We start from the raw sequence: 14,184 nt of genomic DNA, 5'->3' as shown, positions 1-14,184 counted from the left end.
CAAAAATCATAAAGTATTCTAAGCCATATGTGATATTCCTCACAATTGTTTGTGATTCAGACTGAGTAAGTGCTTTTAGACATGGATTAAAAAAATTCTTACCTGGATTCGTTGGTGCATGCCCGGAGTCCCAGCTTCATCAGAGGCTGAGGTAGGAGGATCGCTTGAGCCCTGGAGTTTTCAGTTCAGCCTGTACAACAGAGCAACACTGTGTCTCTTAAAAAAAAAGTTCTTGTGCTTAACCATTCAAATTCTTATTCACTATTTCAGTGCTGTTTATAAGTTCAAATAAATCTCCTATATGTGCCTCCTCACAAAGCTACTGTGTATTCTAGGTATTTTACTAAACACAGATGTTTCATGTTATTTTGTATAATTTATGAATGTTAGGATTAGAGGTTGGCACACTGCTCACTGTTCAGATCTTTTCTGCTGCCTATTTTCCTTCTTTTTTTTAAGATATAGGGTCTCACGATGTTGCCCAGGCTGGCCTCTAACTCCTGGGCTCATGTAATCCTGCCTCAGCCTCCTGAATAGCTGGTACTATAAGTGCTCTCCACCATGCCTGGCTTGCTGCTTATTTTTGTATGGTCCAAGATAATGACGGCTTTTACGTTTCTGAATGATTGAAAACAAAAGAAGAGTAATAGTTCATGTCATGAAAATATATATAAAATTCAAATTTCATTGTCCATAAATAAAGTTCTGTGAAACATAGTCACACACTCATTTGTTCAGATATTATGGCTGCTTTTTACTAAGCACAGAGTTGAGTAGCCGTAGAAACTATACGGCCATTTATTTAAAGTTTGCTGACCCCTGATCTGACTAATACTAATCTTGCTTCTGGCTTCGTTGTACGTATTCTGTTCTATTGAATATCTTATTGCCCTCATGATCATTTTCAGTTAAGAAGGACTACTACAACAGGCATGGAAACAAACTGTTATGGGATGGGACACTGACCCTGTCTGCTGTCCAGGCAACCCTTGCCCTCTGCTTTCTTTAGCGTGCCATATCCCTTTCCCTTCTTTTTTCTTGAGCTTCTGTTCCCTCACTACTATTGCAAATCTCTAGAGAGCATAAAAGGGGAAATTTAATTTTCTTTTATCCTTTCCTCCTCCTGAAAAGTAGGAAACATTTAGCCAATAAACTTATATAAAATATTGAAGGTGAGTTTTATATTACTTTTTTTTTTTTTTTGAGATGGAGTCTGGCTCTGTCGCCCAGGCTGGAGTGCAGTGACATGATCTCGGCTCACTGCAACTTTTGCCTCCTGGGTTCAAGTGATTCTTCTGCTTCAGCATCCCGAGTAGCTGGGATTACAGGCGCCTGGCTAGTTTTTGTATTTTAGTAGACACAGGGTTTCACTATGTTGGCCAGGTGGCTCTCGAACTCTTGACCTCAGGTGATCCACCCACCTCGGCCTCCCAAAATGCTGGGATTACAGACATGAGCCACTGCGCCTGGCCTATTATTGTCTTTTTATTCAAAGTAATACCTCATAAGTCTTAAGAAAGTTTATAGTATCAAATCTTTGTGGTTTACACTGAAATGGATTTATGTTGCTGTGGATTAACTGGAGTTTTGATTTAAAGGCAGGAATGTAAGTTTTATTGCTAATCTGTCATGAGATTAGAGTTACAAAAAAAAGTCAGTTTTATTGAATAGTAAACTTACATTTTAGTTGTGATTTAATTACAAAATAAGCATTACTAATAGTACTTGAAGGAAGTTTAAACATTTCTGAAATATTGGAACACAAGAGTATCTTTCCATGTTTTCCTCAGGAATGTAGTCTGAGATCCTGACAAGCACATCTCTCTGGCTAAATTGTCAAAGTACAATGTAGACTTGAATCTTCCTATAGTTTACCTCTTACTTACTAACTCTTCTGTAATATTTGAGGGGGAACTAAAGCACAGGTTGATTTTTTTTTGTTTGTTTTTTTTTACAGTAACTCATCAAATCTTGAAATAAACTAACTTGCAGAAATAGACTTGTTTCCATCTGGGATTCAGTTGTTCTAAATCTTTAAAATTCTTTGAAAGTAAAAAGCATCTATACAAAAAGGTAGAAAAATCTCACATCTCTTGCTCAGTAAATGATACTGAGAATAGACAGATTTGTGGCAAAATTTTATTAGTTAGAACTTGGGTTTTCTCTCATACTTCTCTTAAATCTAGAGGGCGTAATAATTGTCTTTCTTTTCTATTGTAATACATGAGTGTTTCTTATGTTTTCGATTTTTACAACTTATGTAAATAGCTATTACCATCTTCAAAAAGTTAGTAATTTATAGCTCTATTTTGAACAAAATTTAGGACTATAAGTTTGGCACATTTATGCACATGATCTAGATATTAATTAGAATATACACCAAGCATTATTTCTTGAACAAACCAAATTATACTTAGTGCAGCTTTATATTTTAAAAGTAAAGTATCTCTTATCTCTAAATCTGTAACGGACATTAAAATTTTAATTTAGGTTTCAGTTCTCCATAGATTTATTTTTTCCATTCTATAGAAAAGTGCCTTTCAGTCCTACTTCAGAATTTTTAATCTTTTATCCTTTGTCCCCTAGAAGTATATATGAAGATTTGGTATGTGAGATAGGATTTTTGTGAAGTTCCTTAGTTTGATAATATGTTTGTACAATTGTGTATTTGTTCCTAGAAATCAGCACATTAACATTCTCTGCTGCTGATTTTTTCTTTTTTCTTTTTTTATCTTTTTATAGATTGTGTGACTTTGTGTGACTGTAAACAGGTTTTCCAGTACAGTTTATTTTGGTGGATTATTTGGTGAAACTAGGTTAATTTATGGATATAACTGCTGTGAAGGCTGGGCATGGTGGCTTATACCTGTTATCTCAGCACTTTGAGAGGCTGAGGCAAGAGGATCACTTGAGTCTAGGAATTCCAGACTAGCTGGGCAACAAAGTGAGACCCCATCTCTACAAAAAACATTAAAAAAAAATTTATCCAGGCAGCGAGGCGTGGTGAGTGGCTCATGCCTGTAATACCAGCACTTTGGCAGGCCGAGGCGGGCGGATCACGAGGTCTGGAGATAGAGACCATCCTGGCTAACACGGTGAAACCCCGTCTCTACTAAAAATACAAAAAATTAGCTAGGCATGGTGGTGGGCACCTGTAGTCCCAGCTACTCGGGAGGCTGAGGCAGGAGAATGGCATGAACCCGGGAGGCAGAGCTTGCAGTGAGCCGAGATCGTGCCACTGCACTCCAGCCTGGGTGACAGAGCGAGACTCTGTCTCAAAAAAATAAAAATTTTCCAGGCAGGCATGGTGGCACGTACCTGTAATCCCAGCTACTCAAGAGGCTAAGGTGGGAGAATCACCTGAGCCTGGGAGGTTGAGGCTGCAGTGAGCCTTGATCATGCCGTTGGACTCCAGCTTGGGCGACATGTACCCGGTCTCCAAAAAATATATAAATAAATAAATCTACTTATTCTGTGGATTTCATGACCCCATTTCATTTAAGCGTACTTTCAAAGTACTCCACTGCCCCACTTATACCATTTGGAATATAAAAATAGGAACATAGGGGATTTAATAGCTTAAAATTAAAAAACATGAAAACAAAACCAAGCAACCATTTTAGTATAAATTATTCGTAAGTTTATATCTTAAAATATTTTCATGTCTCAATGGGAACAATTTTTTTTTTTTTGAGACAGAGTTTCACTCTTGTCACCCAGGCTGGAGTGCAGTGGCACAGTCTCAGCTCACTGCAGCCTCCACCTCCTGGGCTCAAGCGATTCTCCTGTCTCAGCCTCCCAAGTAGCTGAGATTACAGGCATGCGCCACCATGCTCTGCTAATTTTGTATTTTTTTTTTTTAGTAGAGATGGAGTTTCACTGTGTTGGCCAGGATGGTCTCGAACTCCTCTCCTCAGGTGATCCACCCACTTCGGCCTCCCAAAGTGCCGGCATTACAGGCATGAGCCATTGCGCCCGGCCCAATTTGTTAAACAAAGGTTTGAATAACTTTGAGCAAGTTACCGTCTTCTATAAAGTGGAAATAATAGTAGCTTCTACCTTAGAAGATTATTGTACAGATTAAATGAGGTCTTAAGGTTCTTAGAACAGTTTTTGAAAGTACCACATATTAACTATTGTTATTATTCTGGAATTCTCTTTCGTTTGCTGGGGCAAAATGCTAAAAAATTTTTTTAATGACTTTTTTTTTTTTTTTTTTTCCAGAGCAAGTGGAATTACCTGCTGTGGCATCAGTCAGTGCTTCAGTAATTAAATCTCCATCAGATCCCTCACATGTTTCTGTTCCACCACCTCCATTGTTACTTCCAGCTGCCACCACAAGGAGTACCAGTACATCTATGCACAGTAGCATTCCCAGTATAGAGAACAAACCTCCACAGGCTATTGTTAAACCACAGATCCTAACCCATGTTATTGAAGGCTTTGTGATTCAGGAGGGATTGGAGCCATTTCCTGTAAGTAGCAAGCATATTTCTGTGTGTGTTTATAATTTATATAACGTTATCTTAAAAATTATATATTACTGTTCTCTAATAAAAAGCTTGTAATTTTATTTCAAGAAAGTTGTCCATTTTAATCTAGCATTTATCTTTCTACTTCCTTTATTTCCAAATGTTTATGTAGAATTTTATGCCAGCTAAGTTTAGATGCATAAACTAAGGGAAAAAATGAAAAAAATTTCAGGACATATTTTTTATAATTTTTAGAGAAAGATAGTTGGAAGTTTATCCAATGAAATAAACTTTTATATTTTTTCTTTTTTTTTTAGACAGGATCTTGCTCTGTTGCCCAGGCTAGAGTGCAGTGGTGCAATCATGGCTCACTGTTACCTTGACCCCTGGGGCTCAATTGATTCTTCTACCTCAGCCACCTGAGTAGCTGAGACTACAGGTGTGTGCCACCGTGCCCCACTAATTTTTGTATTTTTTTGTAGAGACAAGGTCTTGCCGTGTTGCCCAGGCTGGTTTTTAACTCCTGGGGTCCCAAAGTGCTGGGATTACAGGCATGAGCCATGGCATGGCACTTGGCTTATTTTTTCTTTTTAAGGGAACTGAAATGACAGCTGAAGTGTACTACTATTTTTATTTTTATTTATTTATTTGTGTTTTTGAGAAAGAGTCTCACTCTGTCACCCAGGCTGGAGTGCAGTGGCACTATCTCAGCTCACTGCAACCTCTGCCTCCCGGGTTCAGGTGTTTCTCATGCCTTAGCTACCTCAGTAGCTGGGACTACAGGCATGCACCACCATGCCTGACCAATTTTTGTAGTTTTAGTACCGAAGAGGGGGTTTCACCATGTTGACCAGGCTGGTCCAAACTCCTGGCCTCAAGTGATCTAACGCCTCAGCCTCCCAAAGTGCTGGGATTACAGGTGTGACCCACTGCACCTGGCCATAAAGTGTATTATTTTAAATCATCAGAAGTTACATCTGAAGTTACCCAGTTGATGGTTTGTAATTAGCAAATATATTTTCTCATTCCTAAATTTCAGCCCTCAATCATATTTTTCAAATGCTTTAAAATGTTCTGCTCAAAATGAAGGTGCTCTGTCACTACAGGTCTTAGAACTTGAGGCTAAGCTGTACATAATTTGTATGCTAATATCTAGAGATAAACATTTTTCCTTAGAAAATATATCAAAGACAAGCATAAATAAAAATATGAAAAATTTTTTGAAGGCCTTTTGAGTCATCTGGATTTTCAGATTCATGGGTGAAAATCTTGCATTATGATAGATAGCTACCCAGTCAGTTGTTTTTGTGTTCAGTTTCGTGTGTGTGTGTGTCAAACTTGGATTTCCTATAACAATTCTCATACAGTGGATGGAGGAACAGTCTTTTTTCCCCATCCACTCCATACTGACTGTGTAACCTTTGTCAAGTCATTCAAACTTGCTGATCTTTATTTTGCTTATTCGTCAGATGGAGATGGTGCTTTGCTCTTAGGGTTGTCAAGAGAACTAAATGTGCATAAATTATTCTGTATGGTACCTGGCACTTCATGGCCATAGACAGTATTATCTGTTATCACTAGTGAGAGCCATAACTTCTGTTTTTCACATTATAAAACTAATGCATGTTCTAAATGGAAAATTTGGGAAATGTACAGGGCAAATGATCCCCATTAATACCACAATATGTTTATGTATATATATACCACAATACACATTAATACCACAGTATGTGTATGTGTATATATACCACAATACATATTTGGTATATATACACATACACATACTGTGGTATTAATGTATATGTGTTTGTGTATATATATAATGTATGTGTTATATATACATACATATAATCAAGATTATTATTGTACATACAGTTCTTTCACTGAGGAAATTTGAGTATTTATTTTCTCATTATTAATAGTATTGGAAACATTTTGAAAGGTTACATAATATTTCACTTTATGAACATCCGTAATTTATGTAATCTTTCCATTATTGTTGGACATTAGGTTTCCATTTTTTCACTGTTCAAATAGTTCTGAAAGGAATTATCTATATATATAAATCATATACATTTTAAGTAAGTTTCTTAGTATGAATTCCTAGAAATAGAGTTATTATGTCATATTACATAGATATTCATAAGACTCTTGATACATGTTACTGAATTATTTTTTGGGAAAATGATTTAAATTTATTCATCCGTGAGAAGTGTATGCCCTTAGCATTGAATATGCGTTTTTCTTTAAGCAATAACTTTCGTAAATTTTAATTTCACTTGAGGCATATTAAATATCTAACTGAAAGGAACAAAATGTTTAAAAAGTTTGTGAGTAATTATACTCTAAGGTTAAATGTAGACGTTTCTATCCAATAAGCTGTTGTTCCCCATATGTGGCAGATATTGGAGACTTAACCAGCATTCTTGAGGAATAAGATGTTCTAGTCATTCTGTTTTTTAAATTAGCTGAGGGCTCACCAGTGAATCAATGAATATATTTGATCTGAGTTTTTTTTTGTTGAAAATACTTCTAAAATAAGTAGTATTCCAGAGTTAACCAAGTATACTGAATATAAGTGAATATTTTGATGTTAATTTGTTAATATTTGAGGATTTTCCATTTCTTTTGTGATCATAGTGGATTAATTTGCTAAACTAGGATTCAAGAGACTTGAGTTCTAGTCCTCATTCTGTTTTTGTAAACAAATCACCTAAACATTTTGAATTTTAGTTTTCTTATCCAGAAAATACATCCAATAATTTTCTGTCTTGATCATTAACCCTACAAATAAAAAGCTTTGTGCATGAAAAATCTTAATTAGCTGAGGATACTGGCATGTCAGAATTTACTGATGATCTTTTCTTTGTCTTGCATTCATATGGAAAACACTAAAATTGGCTGGGCACAGTGGCTCACGCCTGTAATCCCAGCACTTTGGGAGGCTGAGGCGGGCGAATCACCTGAGGTTGGGAGTTCGAGATCAGCCTGACCAACATGGAGAAACCCCGTCTCTACTAAAAATACAAAATTAGCTAGGTGTAGTGGCACATGCCTGTAATCCCAGCTACTTGGGAGGCCGAGACAGGAGAATCACTTGAACCTGGCAATTGGAGGTTGTGGTGAGCCAGATTGCACCATTGCAACAAGAGCAAAACTGTGTCTCAAAAAAGAAAGAAAGAAAGAAAAAGAAAACGCTGAAATTTATAAAGGAAAAAAGTTAGTCTCCACAAAGAACTTGAGAGAGAATTGCTTAATTGAGTAGACTTTTTAAAGTTAAAAAAAAAAACAAACCCAACTCCTAAATATACTGACAGTTATTGCCTTTGTTTTTCAGTGTTGGACTGAGCTACCAAAATATTCACAGTGCAGGATAACTGGATGATTAGTATTAATTCTGAAGACAAGGAATTGCTGAATTTTAAGACTTTTTTCCAAAAACTCCTTGCCTAAACTCAAGACAGTAGGTTCCATTTGACAGAGACTTAGAAGCAGCTGTACTGCTGTTGACCAGAAATAAACCATTCATGTTCAGTCTGCCTCACCTTTTCCCAAGGAATAAGGCACTTAATAAATGGATCTGATAGTTGAACTAGTAAATTATCACAAATAGGTTTCATTTTAAGAGTTTTTTAAACCAAAGTATTTCTGAATGTCTTTTTGGAGATTGTTTCATTTTATCATTTCTCCTTTTTTAAAGGTGAGTCGTTCCTCTTTGCTAATAGAACAACCTGTGAAAAAACGGCCTCTTTTGGATAATCAGGTGATAAATTCAGTGTGTGTTCAGCCAGAGCTACAGAATAATACAAAACATGCAGATAATTCATCTGACACAGAGATGGAAGACATGATTGCCGAAGGTTTGTTGGTTTCACTTAAGATACCCTTTAATTTAACTTTGACTTTTACTGCTTAAAACAGGATGTGGATTTCTATTCTGTACGGAATTTCACTGGAAGTATTCAACTTTTATTCTCATATAATGCACCATTTGAGTAAAATAATGGGAAAGCTAATCAGACTGTCAATGGTCACATAACTAAAATAGCAAGATTAGTGCTAATTTCTTCAATGTCAGTTTGACTTTTGAAGGAGTGTGGGTGGGAAAAGTTCCATCATATGTGAGAGAAGGCAATTCAGAATTTTAGTATCAAAACAATCAGTTTTCTCACTTTTTTAAAGCAGACTTAAGTAACAAATGAGTATTTTACTGAGTTTGCTTAAAATTTTAGAGCCTCTGGGTTGTTTCGTTTCAGGCTTTCTGCATGCTGATGTTTGACATCAGGTGGATATTGTAATTGTATTAAGTATATACTCTTCATTCAAGAGGTGATTACATTTGTTCAACGAGAAAACTCCTTTTTTATAGACTTTATTCTAATAAAGAATGAAATAAGGCCAGGCACGATGGCTCATGCCTGTAATCCCAGCACTTCAGGAGGCTGAGGCAGGCAGATCACTTGAGGTTAGGAGTTTGAGACCAGCCTGACCAACATGATGAAACCCTGTCTCTACTAAAAATACAAAAATTAGCCAGGTGTGGTGGCATGCACCTGTAATACCAGCTACTTGGGAGGCTGAGGCAGGAGGATTGCTTGAACCCTGGAGGCGGAGGTTGCAGTGAGCTGAGATTGTGCCACTGCACCACAGCCTGGGTGACAGAGCAAGACTCCATCTCAAAAAAAAAAAAAAAAAAAAAAGGCCAGGCGTGGTAGCTCATGTCTGTAATCCCAGCATTTTGGGAGGCTGAGGTGGGCCCGGTGGCATGTGCCTGTAATCCCAGCTACTTTGGAGGCTGAGGCAGGAGAATCACTTGAACCAGGGAGTCGGAAGTTGCAGTGAGCTGAAATTGTGCCACTGCACTCCAGCCTAGCGACAGAGCAAGATTCTGTCTCAAAAAAAAATGAAATAAAATAAAATAAATAGAAGTCCAAGTGATATCCAAAATGACTGAAGGAAAGCAAACAAAAATAAAAATGAAAACGGTATTTTATACCTCGAATTTGCTATTTAAAAGCGGCAAAGTTTTTACTGTTTTTTGGGGTGAGATTCTGAATTGCCATGTTCTATAGGAGTATCTTCATGAGACTATTCTTCTTGATTTTGATCATGGCCCTTCAGGTGATGGAGTTCAATTTAATGCAGCAGCATTTAGAATAGTCAGGGCCCTGTAGTAGTGAATTAACACTTGTGTCTAATCCTCAATGTATTAGTATATTTCATTAAAATTAATTTACTCACTTTACAAATATTTATTGAGCCTATACTGTGTGCCTTTACTTCGCTAAATTAAGCGAAAGAGCATGCTGGTAAGCAAACTAGATATTGTCTTTGCCCATAGATTTTCTAACTTAAAAGGATGACACCTCTGACATTGTTAGCTCTTTATAAACTGTTGCAACATATTAATCACAGTTTTCTTATTTGAACAGCAAAGAGTATACTAGTTTAAAATTTGATTTTTACTACTTATTCTGAGTTCAGTTTGATTGGTTTTAATTTGAAAGAATGTTAACCATGAAAAATTTCAAACATTCATTAGAAATTGTATAATAAATCCCCAATCACCCAGACTCAACATTATCACCCAATTTCAACATTATTTTGCCACATGAGCTTCATCATTCATTTTGTTTTCCTTTCTCCATTCCTAACCCCCCCTCTTCTTTTTTCTTCTCTCTTCTCTTCTTTCTTTCCTTTCTTTCTTTCTTGTTTTAAAGAAAATCGTAGTTACCGGTACATACATCAGTGTGTCTCTCTCAAAATACACATATCCTTATAATGCCATATCACACATAACAAAATAATAATTCTTTGGTGTTATATAATACCTGGCCGATATTAATATTTCCCCAATTTTTTAAAGTCCTTTTATAGTTATTTAGTTAAATCAGGTTCCAAATAAGGTCTGTATTGTGCCTTTTGTTTTTATGAATTTAATTTCATTTAATTCTCAAATACTGTCTTTTAATTGCACATACTATTTTATCTGAGAACATTTCTCATGTGAAGTGAAAAGTAACAAAGAATGTGCAGGTATTCTTTTTTTCTTGGCCTATGTCTACAATATGTATATAAATGAAAGTTCTAGGCTAAAAAGTATTTATAATGTGTCCCCCTGTGTACACAATAGGAAGAACATGGAGATCTGCTTAGGAAACTTCACAACATAGAGTATGATCCTCAGTTTATAATATAATGGACATATAGTATATGTTAGACTATTCTAGAACATGAGAGATATATCTGTGTATGTATATATTCTTTACATACATAAAGAAGTAAAATACAATCCTCTTTCCCTCTAGGAGCTTTTAATGTAGTTTGGAACTAGGAATCTAGGGAATCTCCATACAGAAAGGTAACGAAGGAGCTACAGATGGTATATTTACACTGAATTATATAGACAGTAAGAATTTAGAACTTTAAAACTGGCTAAGATTATTCCCAGTTTGGTGGGTTTCCTATAAAAATGAGATTTGAACTGGGTCGTGGATTTAATGCATAGATTTAAGATAAACAGCAAGAACATTTCAGATTAGAACACTAAGAGTAAATGCACGAAGAATGTGTAAGTGCTAGGTAACTTCGAGAGAGGGCAATGAAGAGTAGAGGGTTGGATTAGAGGGGTAGTGGGAAGTATGGCAGAGTCAGTTTCTGGAGAACCTTGGATATTAAGACGAGCAAGTTTGAAGTTAGGTGGATGGTTTGAAGGTGGGTGGATAGTTACTGAAGATTTTTAGGAAGGTGATATGAATAAAAGTGTTTTTGGAAACTTTGATGGCTGTCTCTGGGATGTATGTATAAGTTTTGCATGTAATTGACACCTGTAGTCATGGCAGGAAGAGGAAGGAAAGCACTGATGTTCTCAAGGCAAAGGGGTAGTTCAGCAGGATATGATATCAGAGTAAAGAAAGGAAGATGTAGAGATAATATATTTCATAGAGGAGAAATGTTTATATAAAATGTGCTAAAATTTTAAATATTTTCTAATTTAATTTCCCAAGGTAATTTTATAATTTTCATGTTTCTATTACTATGTACTTCAGTGTTTATAGGAAGTACTATAGTGTAAAATGGTGAGGTAACTTATTTAGTGGCTTTGGTTTTAGTAGTATATATAGTTTCAACATAAAAAACCTCTAGTAAGCATATAAAGGATAAACTGTGGTTCTCTTTAGACTGGTTCTGTAATGAGAGTCTCCAACCAGTAGATTGTGATTCATCAGAGTAGCTATGGTCTTCCTTGGTATATCATCACACTGATTATGATTTCCATCTCATTGCCTCTTTTTGCTGCTGTCCTTATGTGATTTCAGGTCTTTGGGGGAAATAAAAAATAACTTCCCATCATGCCAGAAAATGGGGGATCTAGATTAGGAAGCAGGTTTGGCCACTTCAGTAGAGATCCAGAATAATACTTGATTAAAGAAGATAGGAATTTAATTTTCTCTGACATAACCCAAAGAACAGTCCAGGGCTTATGTGGTAGTTCCTTAGTATTGGGCACTCAAGCTCCAGGGTCTTATGTCTCTGTCATCCGTAGAATGTTGCTTTTATTTCCAAGATGGCTGATCGTCATGATCACATTCTAACCAATGAGATGGGGGAAAGAGCACCATCTGGAATTTGTGAGCATTTACAGTCATATGCCATTGATTACAAATCAGCCACACCTGGGGCAGAAACTTGTTTTTAATCTGGGTGGCCATGTTCGTAGGGTTTTGTTACTATGGGAGAAAAGCAAAGAGTGGATGCTGGAGAATTACCAGCTGTCTCTGCCATAGAATCCCATTTTTATTAGCTAAATCAGCAGTTTTTTAAAAGTTTTTTGGCAGTTTTCTAGTTCATAAATGTAAAAGAGTGACCTTGGTAATACTACCAAATTTGTTAAAAATCTGACTGAACATTAGAACAAGAATTTTTGAATCTGTTAATGTCCCTCACTTCTTTATGAGAAATAAAACTGATACTCTTGTTTTTGTTGGGTTAACTGTAAACCATTTCTGTTTGGTATTTCCTCTCTCTCACCAACAAAAACATTTCCTTCTCCTTCATAAGGTATTCTAACTTATTATCAGGTGTTGCACATTGCTATGTTAATTAACAAAAGATCTTTGAAACAAAGCTTTTAGCATATCCTCTTCCTGGAATAACCCTGAGGAATGGACACTTTCAGGGCTGTAACTAATGGCAGTGGTGGTTGAGTGAGAAGTTCTGTCTATCTATAGGCTTCTCAGTCAGATCAGATTATAGTAAGATCAGATTATAAGCATGACAAAATAAAAACAGTACTTCTAGGAATTATGTTGTCAGGTCTCAGGAATGTGTTGGTGGATCTCCTGACTGGGCCATTGGAAGGTCATTGGAAGGGGCAATTTTTAATTTACTTGTTTTGAGACTGTTTCTTCCTTATTGCTACTAAATTGATGACTTTTGCTTATGAAGGTAGTCCTGAGAATTTCCTTAAACTGGTCACTTGTCAGTTCATGATTTCATTATTCAGGATAATGTATTTGGATGCCCCACCAATGTCAAATATTAATCCACAGTTTGCTTTTTTAGTAGTTCTTGCTACTTCACTTAATTTAGCACTTTGCCATCTGCTTCCCCAGTAAAACTGGGATAGTGTGAGTACCTGAGCTTACTGAGTACATGCCACCCATGTCTACATTTCTGAGTCCCTGTATTTACCTTAGTCTTTATTAAATGAGTAACATAGAAAGAGCACACATATGGAGTTCACAGCTAAAAGGTTTAGTTAGTAAAATGCTTTTTAGTAAAACACTTTTGTTGCATTTTTTTAATATGACTTGGCAAAGGAATTATGATGATTCAAGAAAATGGCAAAATGTGGTTGATTTAAGAATTTAACAAGTTTACTAAAGTATTTCTTGAGCACTTATTAGCTGTCATACTACCCTTTTAGTTCTTATGTAGAAAATAGGAAATGGAACTATCACTTTTAATGCCTACCACCTTTTGGGCACACAAATAATTGTCATTTCAATTCTTTGGGAAATATAAACCCCATTTTACAGATGAGAAAATTGTGGGTCATGAAGGTTAAGTTGTTTGCTTATGGGTGACTCCTGCCGAGTACCCAAGGATTTAGGATGGAAGGTTCTTTGCACTTTGTGTTACTGCCTGAAGATAGTTACATATGTAGGGTGGAAGAAGGACATTGTTGCTTAGTAGGGAGCACCCATTAAGTTGAAGAAAAGCATGATGAAAAAAAGCATCCATGGTTGGAAATTATGAAACTGTGATTTTTAAGCCTAGTTTTTATTTTAATGCAATATAACTAAAATGAACTGTTTTATAATTAGATATATGCATCTTTTTAAAGAATTTTATATATGTATATATATGTATGAATGAGATGGGGTCTTGCTATGCTGCCCACGCTGGTCTCAAACTCTTTGTCTCAAACGATTCTTCTGCCTCAGCCTCATGATATATGCATCTTTATATATTTTATCATACACTGCAGATCTTCGAGAGAGTTAATTATTTTGCATGCTCCTGTAAAATCAGACATATCAAAATTTCACCTTTTCGAAGCCATCTTTATTCTCTCCAGTTAGAATTAAGAGTTCCCTGCTAGGTATCTCCACAGTGAATTTATCAAAATTCATATCCCGCCCTCAGCTTTTTGAAAGTGTTCCTCCTGGAGGGTAATTTCTATGTTATTCATCTTCATTTCTTTCCC

General features: G+C 36.1%; 1 protein-coding gene across 12 annotated transcripts in view; it reads left to right on the top strand.

The window, feature by feature from the left end:
* The window catches only part of PHC3 (polyhomeotic homolog 3), a 97,601-nt gene that overhangs the window by 61,201 nt on the left and 22,216 nt on the right, over window positions 1–14,184 (top strand). For 11 of the 12 annotated variants that reach the window (XR_009209502.1, XR_004251451.2, XM_058427011.1 and 8 more), the window contains 2 exons: window positions 4,225–4,475; window positions 8,173–8,332. Coding sequence is in view for 10 of the 12 variants with exons in the window: in XM_058427011.1 (XP_058282994.1) it covers window positions 4,225–4,475; window positions 8,173–8,332 (411 nt within the window). In the remaining 2 variants the exon portion in view is untranslated. Of the gene's footprint in view, window positions 1–4,224; window positions 4,476–8,172; window positions 8,333–10,780; window positions 10,834–14,184 lie in introns of all 12 variants that reach the window. The other variant, XM_058427015.1, reaches the window with a different exon arrangement.

This window comes from Hylobates moloch, unplaced genomic scaffold (genome assembly GCF_009828535.3).
Source record: "Hylobates moloch isolate HMO894 unplaced genomic scaffold, HMol_V3 SCAFFOLD_13, whole genome shotgun sequence".
Lineage (NCBI taxonomy): Eukaryota > Metazoa > Chordata > Mammalia > Primates > Hylobatidae > Hylobates > Hylobates moloch.
This window is presented reverse-complemented; position numbering and strand designations above follow the sequence as displayed.